This window comes from Myxocyprinus asiaticus, chromosome 10, assembly GCF_019703515.2.
Source record: "Myxocyprinus asiaticus isolate MX2 ecotype Aquarium Trade chromosome 10, UBuf_Myxa_2, whole genome shotgun sequence".
NCBI classification, from domain to species: Eukaryota; Metazoa; Chordata; class Actinopteri; order Cypriniformes; family Catostomidae; genus Myxocyprinus; species Myxocyprinus asiaticus.
In genome coordinates, this window is record NC_059353.1 from 2,327,484 (window position 1) to 2,342,612 (window position 15,129).

Genomic DNA, 15,129 nt, shown 5'->3' on the forward strand with positions numbered 1-15,129 from the left:
TTGACTCTTTGTGACAACATGACCAGCTATTGTCATTCACTATATATGCTTACATTTTCATGGAAACTGCCATTAAATAGCCTGCTATAGGCTCTTCAGCCAAATTTAAACAGTAAAATAATAATGAAACTCAAAATAAATAATGAAACAGCATAAATGCAAAACGTAACACAAAAAGATCATATGTAAATATCAAATCAAATGCAAAAAATTACAACATTTAAGATACACTAAACAACCCTAACCTGACATTAATCAAAATAAATAAATAAATAAAAAATGGCCTTGTTTACTTGTGCCTTAATGTACTAGTTTACCAAACAACTATTAGAGTTCACGAAAGTTAGTCTAATTTAAAGGGGTCATGTAATGCTTCTTTTTTTTTTTTTTTTACAATATTCCCTGAAAGCACTCAGCCCAGGCAATTATTATTAGCAATATGAATCACGCAATCAACAAATTCAGCATAATGTTGCTCCCGAATTCATATTTCTTATTAGTAGGCATATAAAATTTGGAGAAACAATGATGCTATTGTATAAAGCAGAAAACAGTGAAAATAGTCCAAACGAAAACAAGCTGCGAATATGAAGAGTTAATAAATCTGTATCCAGACCTGCTGCCACTTCAATATGTATCCTGTGTAATGGGAAATACTGGATTTTCACCGGGCCTGGGTGGGGAGTCATTCAATGATCGGCTGGGGGAGGGGAATCGCCCTCGACTGTTTCACTAAATACAGGACAATGGGTGTCCCGATGTGTTCATTTTGGCCAAAATGCGAGATGTATTAATGTACTAATACGAGACAGAGACAGCAAACACTAGTGTACACTTCATCATTGTCTTTCATTGCACTCAACACTTTACGTTCTTCTATACAGGAACACAACAACATCTGGGGACAACATCTACTTGACATCTTAATCTTTTTGTTGGTTAAAAGCAAACTACATTAACAGTATATTACCATCTTCAGAGCTGAAGTACCTCAGCCGCTCTATCAGTTCACCGTAATGTTTACATATGTTGTGGAGGCAAGGATATTCAAATGAACACCCACTTCCTACGTCACTATGAGGCCAATTTCAAAACGAGTCATTTTTGCAGAGCTGAAACAATAAATGCTCTTTTCGGACTGGAGAGGAAGTTTTGAGTTCTGAAACTTACAGTATGATTTTACAGTACAATGACCTCTTATATGTCAAAATATCAAGGAAAATTGGATTCCTCGTGACATGACCCCTTTAAGACCATTTTGAACTAGGTGTTTGAAACCAACATGCAAAACCACTGCAAGAGAAAACAAACATTTTGTGTAATTGGACTTTTGACTCAAAACCATATACTGTAGTTACTGAAGTATAATGGGACAACTTTGTGACAACTTCCCTGTAACAGCACTGGTACTTGAAAAATAACCTAACCCTAACTCTACGCTGTGTAGCACAACCATCTTGTAAAATATTGCCATTCCTCAGTGTGCAGCGTTTTAGCTGTTATATCTAACAAAATTTATTCTACAGAAGTGTGAAATCCTAAGAATACGCTGTAAAAAGCATTAACATGCACTTACCTTAAGGAGCAATTTGAACCTGATCTAACTCTAACCAATAATACCCTTGAATAGAACCAGTTAGTTTAGTTGTTACCACATGGAGAACATTTTTAGGTTACATGGAAAAACAATTTCACAGTCTATTGAACATATTTTAGATATTTTACCTGATATATGCCCATGACAATTAAACTTCAAAAAAGAAAAGTACTGTAAACGTGAAGATTTGCATTCACACGTGTGTTGACTGAACTCTATTAAAGGCCATGTAGTAAGCATCTGTAAACCCAGCAGAGCGCTCATCAAAGCACATGCCACTGCCTGGAATCTGAAAACCAATATTTGTAGTAAATATGTTTTTCCACAAAGTCTGCAAAGCAAATATAGAAATATTAAAATAAATAAAACAACAGAAATTGATTGGGGGATTATTTGCAGAGTTTATTTCTACTCTGCAAAAATAAATAAATAAATAAAAGTTTTATGTCTTATTTTATGGTAAAAATATATAAAAATCATAAAAACAAGATAAAATTACTTGAGAAACAGAATGGCATAAGTCTTGTTTTCTAGACAAAACTAACAACATTTGGTGGAGTTTATGCTTACATATATATGTATGGTAGATTTTTTTTCACTTGTTTTGACTATAAAAACTCTTAAGCCTAAAACTCAACAGTAATGACAAAATACACATGTTAAAAATACATTACTGTGCAAAAGTTTTAGGCACCTGTGAAAAACTTTCAAAGTGAGGATTTCTTAAAAAAATAATGACATTAATAGTTTTTATTAATCAATTAACGTCATACAAAGTCCAGTAAACAGAAAACAGCACAAAACAGCACCAATTCTCCTCCTTACACCTGGACACAGTTTTTCTTGGTTGTTGGCAGATAGGATGTTCTAAGCTTCTTGGAGAATTCGCCACAGTTCTTCTATCTATTTAGGCTGTCTCAATTGCTTCTGTCTCTTTATGTAATCTCAGACTGACTCAGTGTTCAGTGGGGGCTCTGTGGGGACATTGCCATCTGTTGCAGGGCTCCCTATTCTTCTATTCTATTCTGTTTGCAAAAGGAATGTTTGGGAGTATAAAATGTTTATTTCTTATTGACACACTAAAGCTGAAGATATAAATAACCATCTTAAGACAAATGCTTTTGTGAAACATCTTATGTGCCTAAGACTTTTGCACAGTACTGTATATATTCTCTGAAAAACCTAAATATCTTATGCAGTGTTGTTTCTAAAACAATAAATCAAATTGATCTTGTTTGAAGGATTTTTAGATATTTTTACAGAAAATACAAAAATTATTATCAAGAATATGATTTTTGCCCTAATATCAAAGGTCTTACTAGAAAAGAAGAAATTATGATCTAACGTGAATTTTCTTGATAAAAAAATATGATCGTGCCTGGTAACATGCATGTAAAATGGCTAGAAATAGTATTTTATTTTAGCGTAAAGCTGACAATTTACACAAGGTTTATTTCTATTTCTTCTGCTCCAAACTTACTTCAAACTTACTTCTCTGTCTGCTCGTATGAATGTAACACATCATAAGAAAGTGTTTCACCACTGTTCAAATGCACTTTGGATCACATCATTTATATGGATAAATGTTTCCATCTGAAAGGACTAAATATTAAATTAAACAAATGACAATAAAATGCAAAGTAATCTCTTCAGTAATCAAATTACTTTTTGAATGTAACTGTATTCTAATTACCAATGATTTAAATTGTAACTGTAGTGGAATACAGTTACTTATATTTTGTATTTTAAATACGTAATCCTGTTACATGTATTCCGTTACTTCCCAACCCTGTGTATATATATATATATATATATATATTTGTCAAAGGGGTAAGAAAGGGGTCTTATCCCATTGGGCAATAGTTTTTTTACATTTTAAAATTTAGTATTTAGTAAAACAAATTCTGAAAACAAGGAAAGACAAGACAATTTTATATAATTTGCTTATCAAGTAAAAATGTATTGTGTTTTTATAATGTTTAGATATTTTACTGGAAAACAAGACTGAAATACTCAGTAAGAAAATTTTACTTTTTTTTTCATTGTACTGCTTGAGTTCACTGCCACATCTACTTTTACTCTGAGGTCTCTATATGAGTTACTGAAATCACCTATGAAGTAGGTAGAATACATTCTGTGATGTTTAATGACTGTGTTTTAAGACCTCTGTCCCATCAGCCCCTCAGCACAAAGACTGGACCAGCGCTGCTTTATAATTTACCTCCTCTTATGGTTTCCTGCTCTAGCACTTAAGACAAAGTGCCCGCGGCCCACGAGCTCTCCGTGTACAGATGGAGTGTATTATTTCCATCCTTCCTTCTGCTCTTACATTATCTGCGGTGCTAAGCAGGAGGTAGAGAGTGCGAGTGGAGCACACACGAGACCGCTGCTGTCGTCGTCCCTCCTGTCAGAACAGATAAAGCAGCGCTGAAATGCGCTTTGTCTCTTTTTGAACACGCCGTACTAGAGTTAAGAGAAAATACCTCCACATGTGTAAGGCGAGCATGTCTCTCTGTCACACGCCGCTCACTACATCGCTTCCATGCCTTCTTCCTTTTTTCTTTGTGCAGAGATTAGACTGTTGCCAACCTAAATGATTACTTCAGTCAACATGAAACGCACTTGTGACACTGCTGAGCATCCCTCAAACTGATCTGCTAAATGTCAGCAAACTGCTTTTGAGTGTAATCTTAATTTGACTTGGAATTAGTCTTTTTGCGCGAAAGATCTAATTATTCAGACAATTCTTTGCCTTGTGAGAACTTTGGGAAAAGATCAGCCATGCCATAACTGATGGGAGAGAAAGAGATTGTGTGATTGTGAGCAGTCCCAGACGCTGCCTCAGAGGCATATTCATCTCATCTCCACTCTGAGATACATGGACATGAATGGTGAATGACAGAATTCCATAAAGAACTCTACAGTTAAACACAATGAAAGTGCGCGTGAACGGCATAATTGCTGTCTGGGAAATAGATAGAATGAGGGTGATAGAATAAAATGACATCAACTGAATCAACGCAGTGGATAAATCATAGTCTAAATCCATCCACATTTAATTCATATTTAGATATCCAGTATGGTGTTTTTACACTTCACATCTTTACCTCTTTTAGAATCCTGTACAGTGTTAAGTTATTTACCACAATATACATTGAGGGGGAAATCCCAGGAGATCAGCAGTTACTGAAATACTCAAACCCATCTGGCACCAACAATCATCCATGTGATTATCTAATCAGCCAATCATGTGGCAGCAGTGCGGTGCATAAAATAATGCATATACGGATCAGGACCTTCAGTTAATGTTCACATCAACCATCAGAATGGGGAAAAATGTGATCTCAGTGATTTGGACCGTGACATGATTGTTGGTGTCAGATGGGCTGGTTTGAGTATTTCTGTAACTGCTGATCTCATGGGATTTTCACCCACAACAGTCTCTAGAATTTACTCAGAATGGTGCCAAAAACAAAAAACATCCAGTGATCGGCAGTTCTGTGGACGGAAACGCCTTATTGATGAGAGAGGTCAACAGAGAATGGCCAGACTGGTTCAAACTGACAAAGTCTACAGTAACTCAGATAACCGCTCTGTACAATTGTGGTGAGAAGAATATAATCTCAGAATGCTATTCTGAGATGCGGGTTGGTGCTGTTTTGGTGGCACGAAGGGGACCTACACAATATTAGGCAGGTGGTTATAATGTTGTGGCTGATTGGTGTATATTCTTAATGCATATATTATTAGGTAATAATTTAAAATCAATTTAAGATTTTCTAAATAATTTCTTTATTCTGAATTTTGTACAACATCTCCTAAGAGTCTTTTTTTTTTTTTTTCTTTTTTTTAATAGACCATTTTATTTTGAGGATGAGCAAACAGTTAAAGGAATAGTTCACCGAAAAATGGAAAATCTACTTTTACTCGTTCATTTACTCACCATTATGTTGTTCAAAACCCATATGCTCTTGGAACATAAAAGTAGATATTTTAAGCAGCTCTATTCCATAGATTAACAGTTTATAGTGAGCAGGAGCTGTCAAGCTTAAAAAAAGGACAAATACTGTAAAGCATTATTAAAGGTTCAGTATAAAAGACATCATAACAGAAGTCCATATGACAAGTGCAATATAGTCCAAGCTTTCTGTGCCATACAGCAGTTATGTGTTGTATGGACTACTTTTATGATATTTTTTATAATGATTTTTTTTTTCTCTTTGGACTTTGACAGCAGTGGTCAATATGAACTTTGTTTGTATGGAAAAGAGCAGGGATTTTTTATCCCCTTTTCTCCCAATTTGGAATGCCCAATTCCCACTACTTAGTAGGTCCTCATGGTGGCGTGGTTACTCACCTCAATCCGGGTGGCGGAGGACAAGTCTCAGTTGCCTCCGCTTCTGAGACTGTCAGTCTGCGCATCTTATCACATGGCTCACTGTGCATGACACCGTGGAGACTCACAGCATGGGAGGCTCATGCTACTCTCCGCGATCCACAAATCACCACGTGCCCCACAGAGAGAAAGAACCACTAATCACGACCACGAGGAAGTTACCCCATGTGATTCTACCCTCCCTAGCAATGGGGCCAATTTGGTTGCTTAGGAGACCTGGCTGGAGTCTCGCTGAGCTACCCAGGCCCCAGCGTTAGGATTCGTGAAGAAAATATTGTTAAGATATGACTGGGGGAGGGGGAACTCAGTGAGGGACAACTTGAGGGCAGTAAAAAAATGTGTGTATTTTCTTTTTGCTAGCCAGCTGACACAGTCATGTCATTTTACAGATACATCAATGATGAAAATAAATTCAAATTATATTCGTCTTTTCTTTGAGACAGCACAAAAAAGAAAGAAAAGATGACTGAAACAGGCAAATTGCTAGCAATGCAGACAGAGTTTGTCTTGTACTGTGTGAACTTTAAAAATACATGTATATTTTAAAACCAAAAAAATATACAATTTTGGGCATTTCAAGCCTTTAGTAAGAAAATTATTGCATTCAGCGCCTTTACTATTTTAAAGGACCAAAGAGGACCATTATATTTGTAACCTCAACACCCGTGACCCCCCACCCCCAAAATGGTTTGGTCGCCCCCAGTGTTCAAGACATGGTTATGACCTTGCTCAAATATAGCCTAATCCAATACAAATTACTAATTACTTCTAAAAAAAAAATTTTAAAAAAGGAAACAGAATACTTTATGGATTACTGAATTGAAAAAGTAATCACATTAATAATTATTTTACTTTTTAGTTACTTTATGAAAAGTTTATGAAAAAAGTTTTTTTTTCTGTGCAACAAACTCAAAATATTGTCTGCATTTCCTCCTTGTTTATTGTCGCACCACCTTCAGCTGTCACAGAAACACAAATATATGAAAATAATGTATATTTTTCGTGTAACCTATTCAGTAATGTACTGAAATGTAATCCAGTAAATCAGTACTGAAACCTGATTACAATAATTCAAATTGTAATGAGTTACACAATGTTTCTGACTAGCATAATTAGATCACAGTAACTAGTTACTTTGTAATCAGATTACACCCAATTCCTGATTGTACACTCATTTTATTTCTAGTTTCTCTCTCTTAATGTTTCACAATGGTTTTATAAAGTGAATGGAGAGGGAATATTTGAATACAGTATGATATACACACTACCAGTCAAAAGTTTTGAAACACATGACTGAAATGTTTCTCATGATCTTAAAAATCTTTTGATCTGAAGGCGTATTCTTAAATGTTTGAAATTAGTTTTGTAGACAGAAATATAATTGTGCCACCATATTAATTTATTTCATTATAAAACTAAAATTTAATTAAAAAAATTAAAAAATTAAAAAAATTTAAAAAAAAGTTGCCCGTAAGTGCCCAACATAGATGGGAACTCCTTCAATACTGTTTAAAAAATCATCCCAGGGTGATACCTCAAGAAGTTAGTTGAGAAAATGTCAAGAGTACATGTCTGCAAATTCTAGGTAAAGGGTGACTACTTTGAAGATGCTAAAATATAACACAGTTTTGATTTATTTTGGATTTTGTTTAGTCACAACATAATTCCCATAGTTCCATTTCTGTTCTTCCATAGTTTTGATGACTTTACTATTATTCTAAAATGTGAAAAGTGTCCCAATGTCATTTCAGAACGAATGATTTGGAAAGCATAGTGGTTCGGTTCGTTTCACCTTTATTTATCAGTGAGACAGTTATGGCAAATTATGGCATCGGGTCTGTTTCTGTTCTAGTTTCCAGGTTAGATGGAGAGACATGTTTGGAAATAAAAGTTGCCTTAAACGAATGCACCAGTAAGAGAGACAAAGCGCAGAAGTCTGTTTAAACTTCTTGTAACCTATAGACTGAGACTTATTTTATGGTGCAAACATATCATATCATGATTGTCTGAGACCCCGTTATATGTTTTGAATGTGTCTGTATCAGGTGTGTTGTTACACTGTTTATTATTTTAGTGTACTTACTTGCAACAAGTTTAGTTTACATCTTCAGTGTGGTTTAATGTATTTTAGTTTAGGTACTCATTTAGTAAGACTCATTTTAAACTCTAAATTGTGATTCTGCCATTGCGTCGAGCATCCATCGGATGATTTCAGAAAAAAAAAAAAAAAAAAAGAAATTGGCTTGAGATTGAAATGGCAAAATTCATCAATTCTCTTTGAGCGCGTAAACTATTGCTAAATTATAGATTCTTCTTTTTATGTCTAAAACACACACACACATACACACACACACACACACACACACACACACACACACACACATTCACACGCAATAACCAAAAAGACACACCAAAGAAATTATAAAATTTCATCATCCACATTTACATTATCTTTAGCCTGTTACTTTGAAATGTTCAGAGAGTGACACCTGTCTAAACAATAAAGCTCATTTTGATCTGGAGTAAACGATAACGTGTGACATACAGCATCCTGCAGTGGAGCACCTTAACGAGAGTTTTTTTTTCTTACATTAGTGTGCAAAACTTGCAGTAGTATAATTAGTATCTCCCTTATCTGTCTCTATTTTAATGCAATTTTATTGTTCCATTTGTCTCATTCCGAGACATTAAAATCAAACGCGGAGCAATTCTCTGATAAACTGATAAACAACTTTCATAACTGATACACAATATTGTAAATTCGATAGTCTATCTGACCAACTTTCTTCACACACACACACACACACACACACACACACACACACACACAAGTACATAAATAAATGAAAGCGTGGAATAAGCTTTAACTCCATATCCCGAATAAAAGTTGAAAAACATAAAATAAAATAATAATTAAAAATAAATAAATAAATAAATAATAATAATAATAATAATAATAATAATAATAATAATAATAATAATAACATCTGTCAGACTCTTTTGTAAAATATGGGATAACTTGCCATTAACCACTGTAAAGATTTGTTATTTTCGCTCTCAAAATGTTTTTTTTTTTTTTTTTTACTTTTAACTTAGTAATTTGTTTGATAGTAGGTAAATTAATTGCATGATTTACAGTTTCCTTCTTCGGCCTTATTTAAATATTTTACTGTAACGAATTGAATTGTTTCCATCACCTGTAGTCATCACACAGACAAAAACATATAAATGATTAAATGACGAACAATATGTGTAGCTAGAAAGAAGAAGAGAGAGAAAGAAGAAGAAAAGAAATAAAGAAATAAATAAAGATTTTGATTGCAGCTCTTCCTGGAGCGCGAACATCAGAAACATCAGATATAGGCTAGAGTGTTTCATGATTTATGATTTATGATTTTTTCTTCTTTTAATTGAGTCAAACTTTCAAAGCGCCCAAACAGAAGAAACTTTCATACTTAGAGTTAGGGAGTGAATTCGTTTAGGATTTCAGTTTATCTATTTTTATGCGAACAAAAAAAAAAAAGAAAAAAAAAAAATCATCAAATGTTCTGATGAAATAGATTTATCGGAATATGTTGATTTAATTTTATGGATTTCTACTAAATCATTAATAACTAAGATGTCATATACGGTTTAATTTCTTAGATTCATTTTTTGAAAATGTAATGTAACTTAAACATCTGTTTGATCACGTTAGAATGATAATACAAATAAATAAATAAATAAATACAAATAAAAATAAAAATCACCAACGAAAAGCAAATTCTTTTTTCTTTTTTCTTTTCTTTTTTTCCCAATTGGGTACGCCAGTTTGAGCCCACAATTAATTAGACGTGAAATGATGTCATGTCTCTAGTGATTGATCGGAGAGTCTTGTTTTATTTATTTGTATTTTATTTATTTATTTATTTTTATGTCCATGTTTTCAAGTCAATGTATTCTCTTGGACTGCAGTTTGATTGAGAGACACGGCTCCAGCACGAACATCATTCAATCATTTAAAAGTTTTATTTGTAAACATTAAATATTCCTTTCTCACGGAGTTTGATTCGGATTCGGAACCGAACACGTTGCAGTATATTCAGTTAAACAGAAAAGGGCAATGATGATCTTCACACAGCTACAGGAATAGAAGATGATGGCAAATTAAATTATGTATGAGACATTAAAAAAGACGTCTGAAATCATCTCAACTGCACCATGCTTTAACAGCAAACCCAAAATAAATATATAAACGTTTATATTAATCAGCAACAATACATACAACACATACAAACAAGGAATGTCTGACAATTTTACAAACACTATGGGTCCCTTTTACCTATACATATGATAGTGGTATTCTTCTCCACATGTGCCATATTTAAAAGTTGCCCCAATACTACGAATCTTTATAAAATCTAACAGACTACATAGTGTCCGGAATATAATGTGTGTAATAGAGACAAGAGTCCTCTACAACATGCGTCTCCTTTCCACCTTACAGAGATACACAGGCACAAGTTATAAAAGAAAAAAAAAGTCTCTGTACAAGCTTTATACACATCATATAAATCACATAAATCTATTGTATATAGAAATGACGTATAATACACTCTACTCTGTAATTTGTCCAGACGTTTGCGGTTAACAATGCTTTTGAGCAGTGGCGAGATATTTTCCATTGTCCAAAACCAGGCAAACTTTTCGTCTTTTATTATAACTTGTAATTGTATTATTACTTATTTATTTCATTTTAAACTTGTTTCTATTTTTTGAGATCTCCATTGGCGGGTTGTTGTTGGTAGAAGGTGGGGAAATCACTTGTTGATGACAAAAGTGTTTTTCCTTGGCGTTTGAAATTGTCGGATCCTTTTTTTTTTTTTCTTCTTCCAGAAAGCGAACGTGATTTGGTGATGGGTTGTTCTTAGAAAAATCAGACGTTTCAATAAAGTCTGTGGAAGTCCTTTGAGGTTGTTTCAAACTGTTTATTTTCTGGGTTTAAAAGGGCAGAGTGTCGAGAAAGAGTTTGTCGATTATTGCTGGCGGTGGGACCAGATCTTCTAGTTTTAGGTAGAAGATGCGCTGAAGACCCTGTGTGCACAGAGTGCGCAGTTCAGGAAGTTTCCCCAACAGTTTGGACAGATAGTTTGGACGATTCAAGCCGCCTCCATTAAAGGTGACTTGATCTTTTAAACAGTTTACTATCTTGTTTTGAAGCTCCTCCACTCTCTTGGGTTCTTTAAGCCCGTGTCTCTCTGCAACATAAAGTTAATAGCACATTAAACTTGATAAATAAATCAAACGTTTAAATAGTCTGGATAATATAATAAACTGTAATCCTACCTGTAACCATAGCCAGGGCGGCGATGCACGAGAAAGCAGATATATCTAAATTCAAGCTCTGAAGATTAGACGAGAACTCCACAATGGAGTCAATCCATTCTCCAAATCCGCGCACGCACTGCAGTCTGTGCAACACCACCCCGTTACAGAAGATGAGCTTGCCTTCCATCGGGTTGGACCTGAAATTAACGACAAAGCGCCCGTTAATTACCGTGCGCATTAAACGGGGATTTAAGCGGTTCCTAATTATTGCACAGCCAATAAAAAATAAAAAAATAAAATAAAAAAAACAGAAGAAGCAAAGCCTTCTCTCAAGAGGCCTCTGCGTACCTGTAGGCCAGGCGCAAAACGAAGAGCTCCAGGAAGGCGGACTCGAACAGCAGGTCCTGGTCCGGTTTGGGAAGGTCGGTGAACCCGGGGATTTTTTCCGCCCATCCGCGGATGATCTCCATGGATCCGGTGAGGAGGTCGTAGAACTGCTGTATGTGCTGCGTGTCGTCTCCGCTCAGCTGGTAGTCCGGGTTGGCTTGGAACTGGAATTTAATTTAAACACGACTTAATGAGCTCCCTTAAAATATATAACCCGTGAAATTGCCAAGCCCGTTTCTATAAGGAGGCGAGCTTTCCCCCCCCCCCCCCCCCCCCCACTTTAATTTAACTTGTGTCTGTATTTCATTGGCTTCTCTCTTCCAAAAGCAATTTAGAGAGTAAAATATGCCACCCTTAAAGTGTTGAAAGTTTATAATGAAACACTGTCTGATATTAAATTCCTAATATTGGTTCTGTCAGGTTCTCGCACTGCGCGCATCAAGAGTCAGATGCGCATTTTGACTTCCGTCTCATAAAGCCTAAAATGATAAGTGAAATTAAAAGATGAACGCAGTGTTACTCACTCTAGTGTAGTCGAGGCTGCTCATGGAGGGGTTGGAGTCCACGTGAGCCCTGACCAGAGCGCTTATCAGACTGACGGGTGGAGAAGGTGGAGAAGATTCCTGCGGACTTTTGGGTTTGGAGGGTAAACGGCCTCTCCGACCCTTTAAACTGGCGGTCCGGACAACTGTCAAAAGAATACAAGACTATTACTATCAAGTGGCAGTTATTCTCGTTGTAACGTGCATTTCCAGTCCATACACTGATAACTTTAGAAATTGTCAACTGCTGTTGCGCACTAAACCCTATGGTTTTCATGGGCGCATCTAATTTAAAGCGCATCTATAAGAGCTTATAAAAGACGCAGAGATTCCCTCGCTAGGATATGGATAAATATACCTTCTTTCACCATCCCGACCACCAGGCACTTCTGAAATCGGCAGTACTGACATCTGTTCCGCCGGCGCTTGTCCACAGGACAGTTTTTATTAGCTAAACACACATATTTGGCGTTCTTCTGTACTGTGCGCTGAATCAAGAAAAGAAAGAAAAAAGCACAACAATGTAGTTTATTTGAAATAAAGTTCAGGCAAACCTTCAGTGTATTACTAAGCAAACATTCATTGTCTGGTCAACAAGTGAGCAAAATAAATCTACCGCCAATATACCACTGTTCCTAAAAGATAAAGACTGATCATGTTTCACCATAATTCATTTAGCTTTTATGGAGATAACAGCTGTGAGCGATTAATAATAATGATGATAGTAAGCTAATAATTATTATTACCTTGAAGAAGCCTTTGCATCCTTCACAGGTCCGGACTCCATAGTGCTGACACGCCGCGTTGTCCCCACACACCGCGCACAGACCCTCGGTGGACGGAGATCCTCTTGACTGCGGTGAGGGCACCTGACTGTCCATCAGCTGATGCCCGTGACTCAGCTGCAGGGAGTGAGTGAAAGCGATGCCCGCCTGTTTCCTGATGGCACTGGGCATAGCGAAACTCTGGCCGTCAAGGGCTCGATGCGCTCCGGGACTGTCGTGGCCCATGGACACATGAAGAGGCCCGTCGAAGCGCATCTGACAGCTGGAAACAGGTGTACCCGGTGGAGACTGCTTAAAGGAGAAGAGAGAAAGCCTGGACACGGGGTTCTTGCGCTGGTCCAGCATGTGCGTGGCCATATAGTTCTGATGGAAAGAGTGCAAGGAACCTGGGTCTTCCCACATGTGATTGGGCTGAACCTGGAAGTTCGGGGTTCCCGGAGCGTGAGGTGAGGACGGTTTGAAGTACACGGGCCCGGAGTGAGCAAGCATCTCTTCCGATTGTGGGCCCAGATGGCTCTGCTGGTGGTAACTGTGCATCTGGACCTCCTCCACCTTGATGGAGGACTGCTCTCCGGAGTGGGGCACCTGGTACAGACAGGGCGGCTTCACGTCGTAACTGGTGTTGTAGTTGTCCATGAATGTACTGAAGCTGGGCAGGGAGGTGGTGGCGGCGGTGATCTCGGTATTGGTCAAGTCCATACTGAACTTCACAAACTCGGGTGTGAGGAAATCGCAGCTGTATTCTCCGCTGGTGTGGTAACTGTAGCTCTGAGACGCGGGACTGGCGCCCTGCGGGGATGAGCCATACTGAGCCTGGACGCAGGGCATGGCTGCAAACGACACACCGATCAGCAAAACTCAGAAGCACAGCCTCAAAACAATGTCATTGCAATATAACAAATTCGTGGATATTTTATTGTCCTGTAAAAAAAAAAAAAAAAAAAAACAGAATACTTTAGGATATGTATAAACTTTCATGCACGTCCAAAACATTTGCAGAAGCACTGTTAACAATTGCAAATGTTGAAAATGACATCTAGCAATTCAGTTTTGGACAATTACCTTCAGTAGTGGGACTGTTCCTCTGCAGATCTCGGTGATAATGGTGATAATAGCAGGTGAAATGTAATACGAGACAAACGAGTCCGCTCTGGAATCTCCCTCTGATAAAACACATAACTTTCACTTGGCTGTGCATCACATTATATTAATTCCATTACACAATATTTGACCATTCTAACTCTTATTTCTATTTCTTAAAGCTCATTTAAAAATCTGAAACACATTTCTCGTGTCCAGCGCTTCTCCGCATCAGACCAAATATAACATGCGTAATTTTAGGATTTTGCGAAGTTTGAAATTTCACGCGTCGCGTTTTCGCTTGTTTTTTATTTTTTTATTTTTATTTTTTTTATTTTTTTTTTTTACTTTCAGGTCTAATGCATAAAAAAAAAAAAAAAAAAAAAAAAAAATATCCAGAAACAATTTCTCAGAACCGTAAATTAAGAATAAAACCTGATTTCTACAGTTAAACACCCATTTTTATTATTATTATTACTATTATTTTTTATGCAAAACCAGCACAAACCAACAAACAAAGCTCACAAACACTTGTCATACCAAAACATGCCATCTATACCGCTTTTTAAAAACAGCATATTTCAAACAGCCAGAAAAAAAAAAAAAAAAAGAAAAAAAAAAAAAAGAGAGAGACAATGACATACCTTAATTGACCATCAGAAAAAATGTATTGTATCCATACACTCGTGATGTAGAATATGTGCTTAAATGTCCAGTAGAGCAGCGTGTTGTCCGTTGTGCTCGGAGCTCAACACTGGCATATAGAGCTCTCTGTGCCAATGTGTCTTTGTTTATGTGAGACCCACGTGTCTGAGTTCAGGACGTCATCTGCGTCATCATTGGCGAGCACCAATCAGTTGCGAGAGTCCTCTGTCAATCTGAGGGCTGAGTGACAGTCAGTGCACGACAGTGATTTCACTGGTAGCTGCTGTAGTAAATGCTGCTCATCATCAAATAGCCATTTACATCTATTGTGTTAAATTTTTTGCAATACAGCCTCTATATACTTTGATCAACATGTATAGAATTAGTCAT

At 36.6% G+C, this 15,129-nt stretch overlaps 1 protein-coding gene across 3 annotated transcripts; it reads right to left on the minus strand.

The window, feature by feature from the left end:
- Nucleotides 1-9,988: 9,988 nt before the first annotated feature.
- Nucleotides 9,989-14,844, minus strand: LOC127446835 (nuclear receptor subfamily 4 group A member 2-like). 3 transcript variants are annotated; one of them, XM_051708114.1, is made up of 8 exons: nucleotides 14,739-14,844; nucleotides 14,077-14,177; nucleotides 12,976-13,935; nucleotides 12,588-12,717; nucleotides 12,212-12,375; nucleotides 11,649-11,851; nucleotides 11,319-11,497; nucleotides 9,989-11,230 (listed from the first exon to the last, which is right to left on the minus strand). In XM_051708114.1, the coding sequence occupies exons 3-8, from the start codon at nucleotides 13,840-13,842 to the stop codon at nucleotides 10,974-10,976; spliced, it is 1,800 nt and encodes a 599-aa protein (XP_051564074.1). In that variant the 5' UTR covers nucleotides 13,843-13,935; nucleotides 14,077-14,177; nucleotides 14,739-14,844; the 3' UTR covers nucleotides 9,989-10,973. The 3 variants fall into 3 exon arrangements, with proteins under 3 accessions (XP_051564074.1, XP_051564075.1, XP_051564073.1); XM_051708115.1 differs by having other exon boundaries at nucleotides 12,976-13,844; nucleotides 14,739-14,838; XM_051708113.1 differs by lacking the exon at nucleotides 14,739-14,844 and having other exon boundaries at nucleotides 12,976-13,844; nucleotides 14,077-14,266.
- Nucleotides 14,845-15,129: the final 285 nt, after the last annotated feature.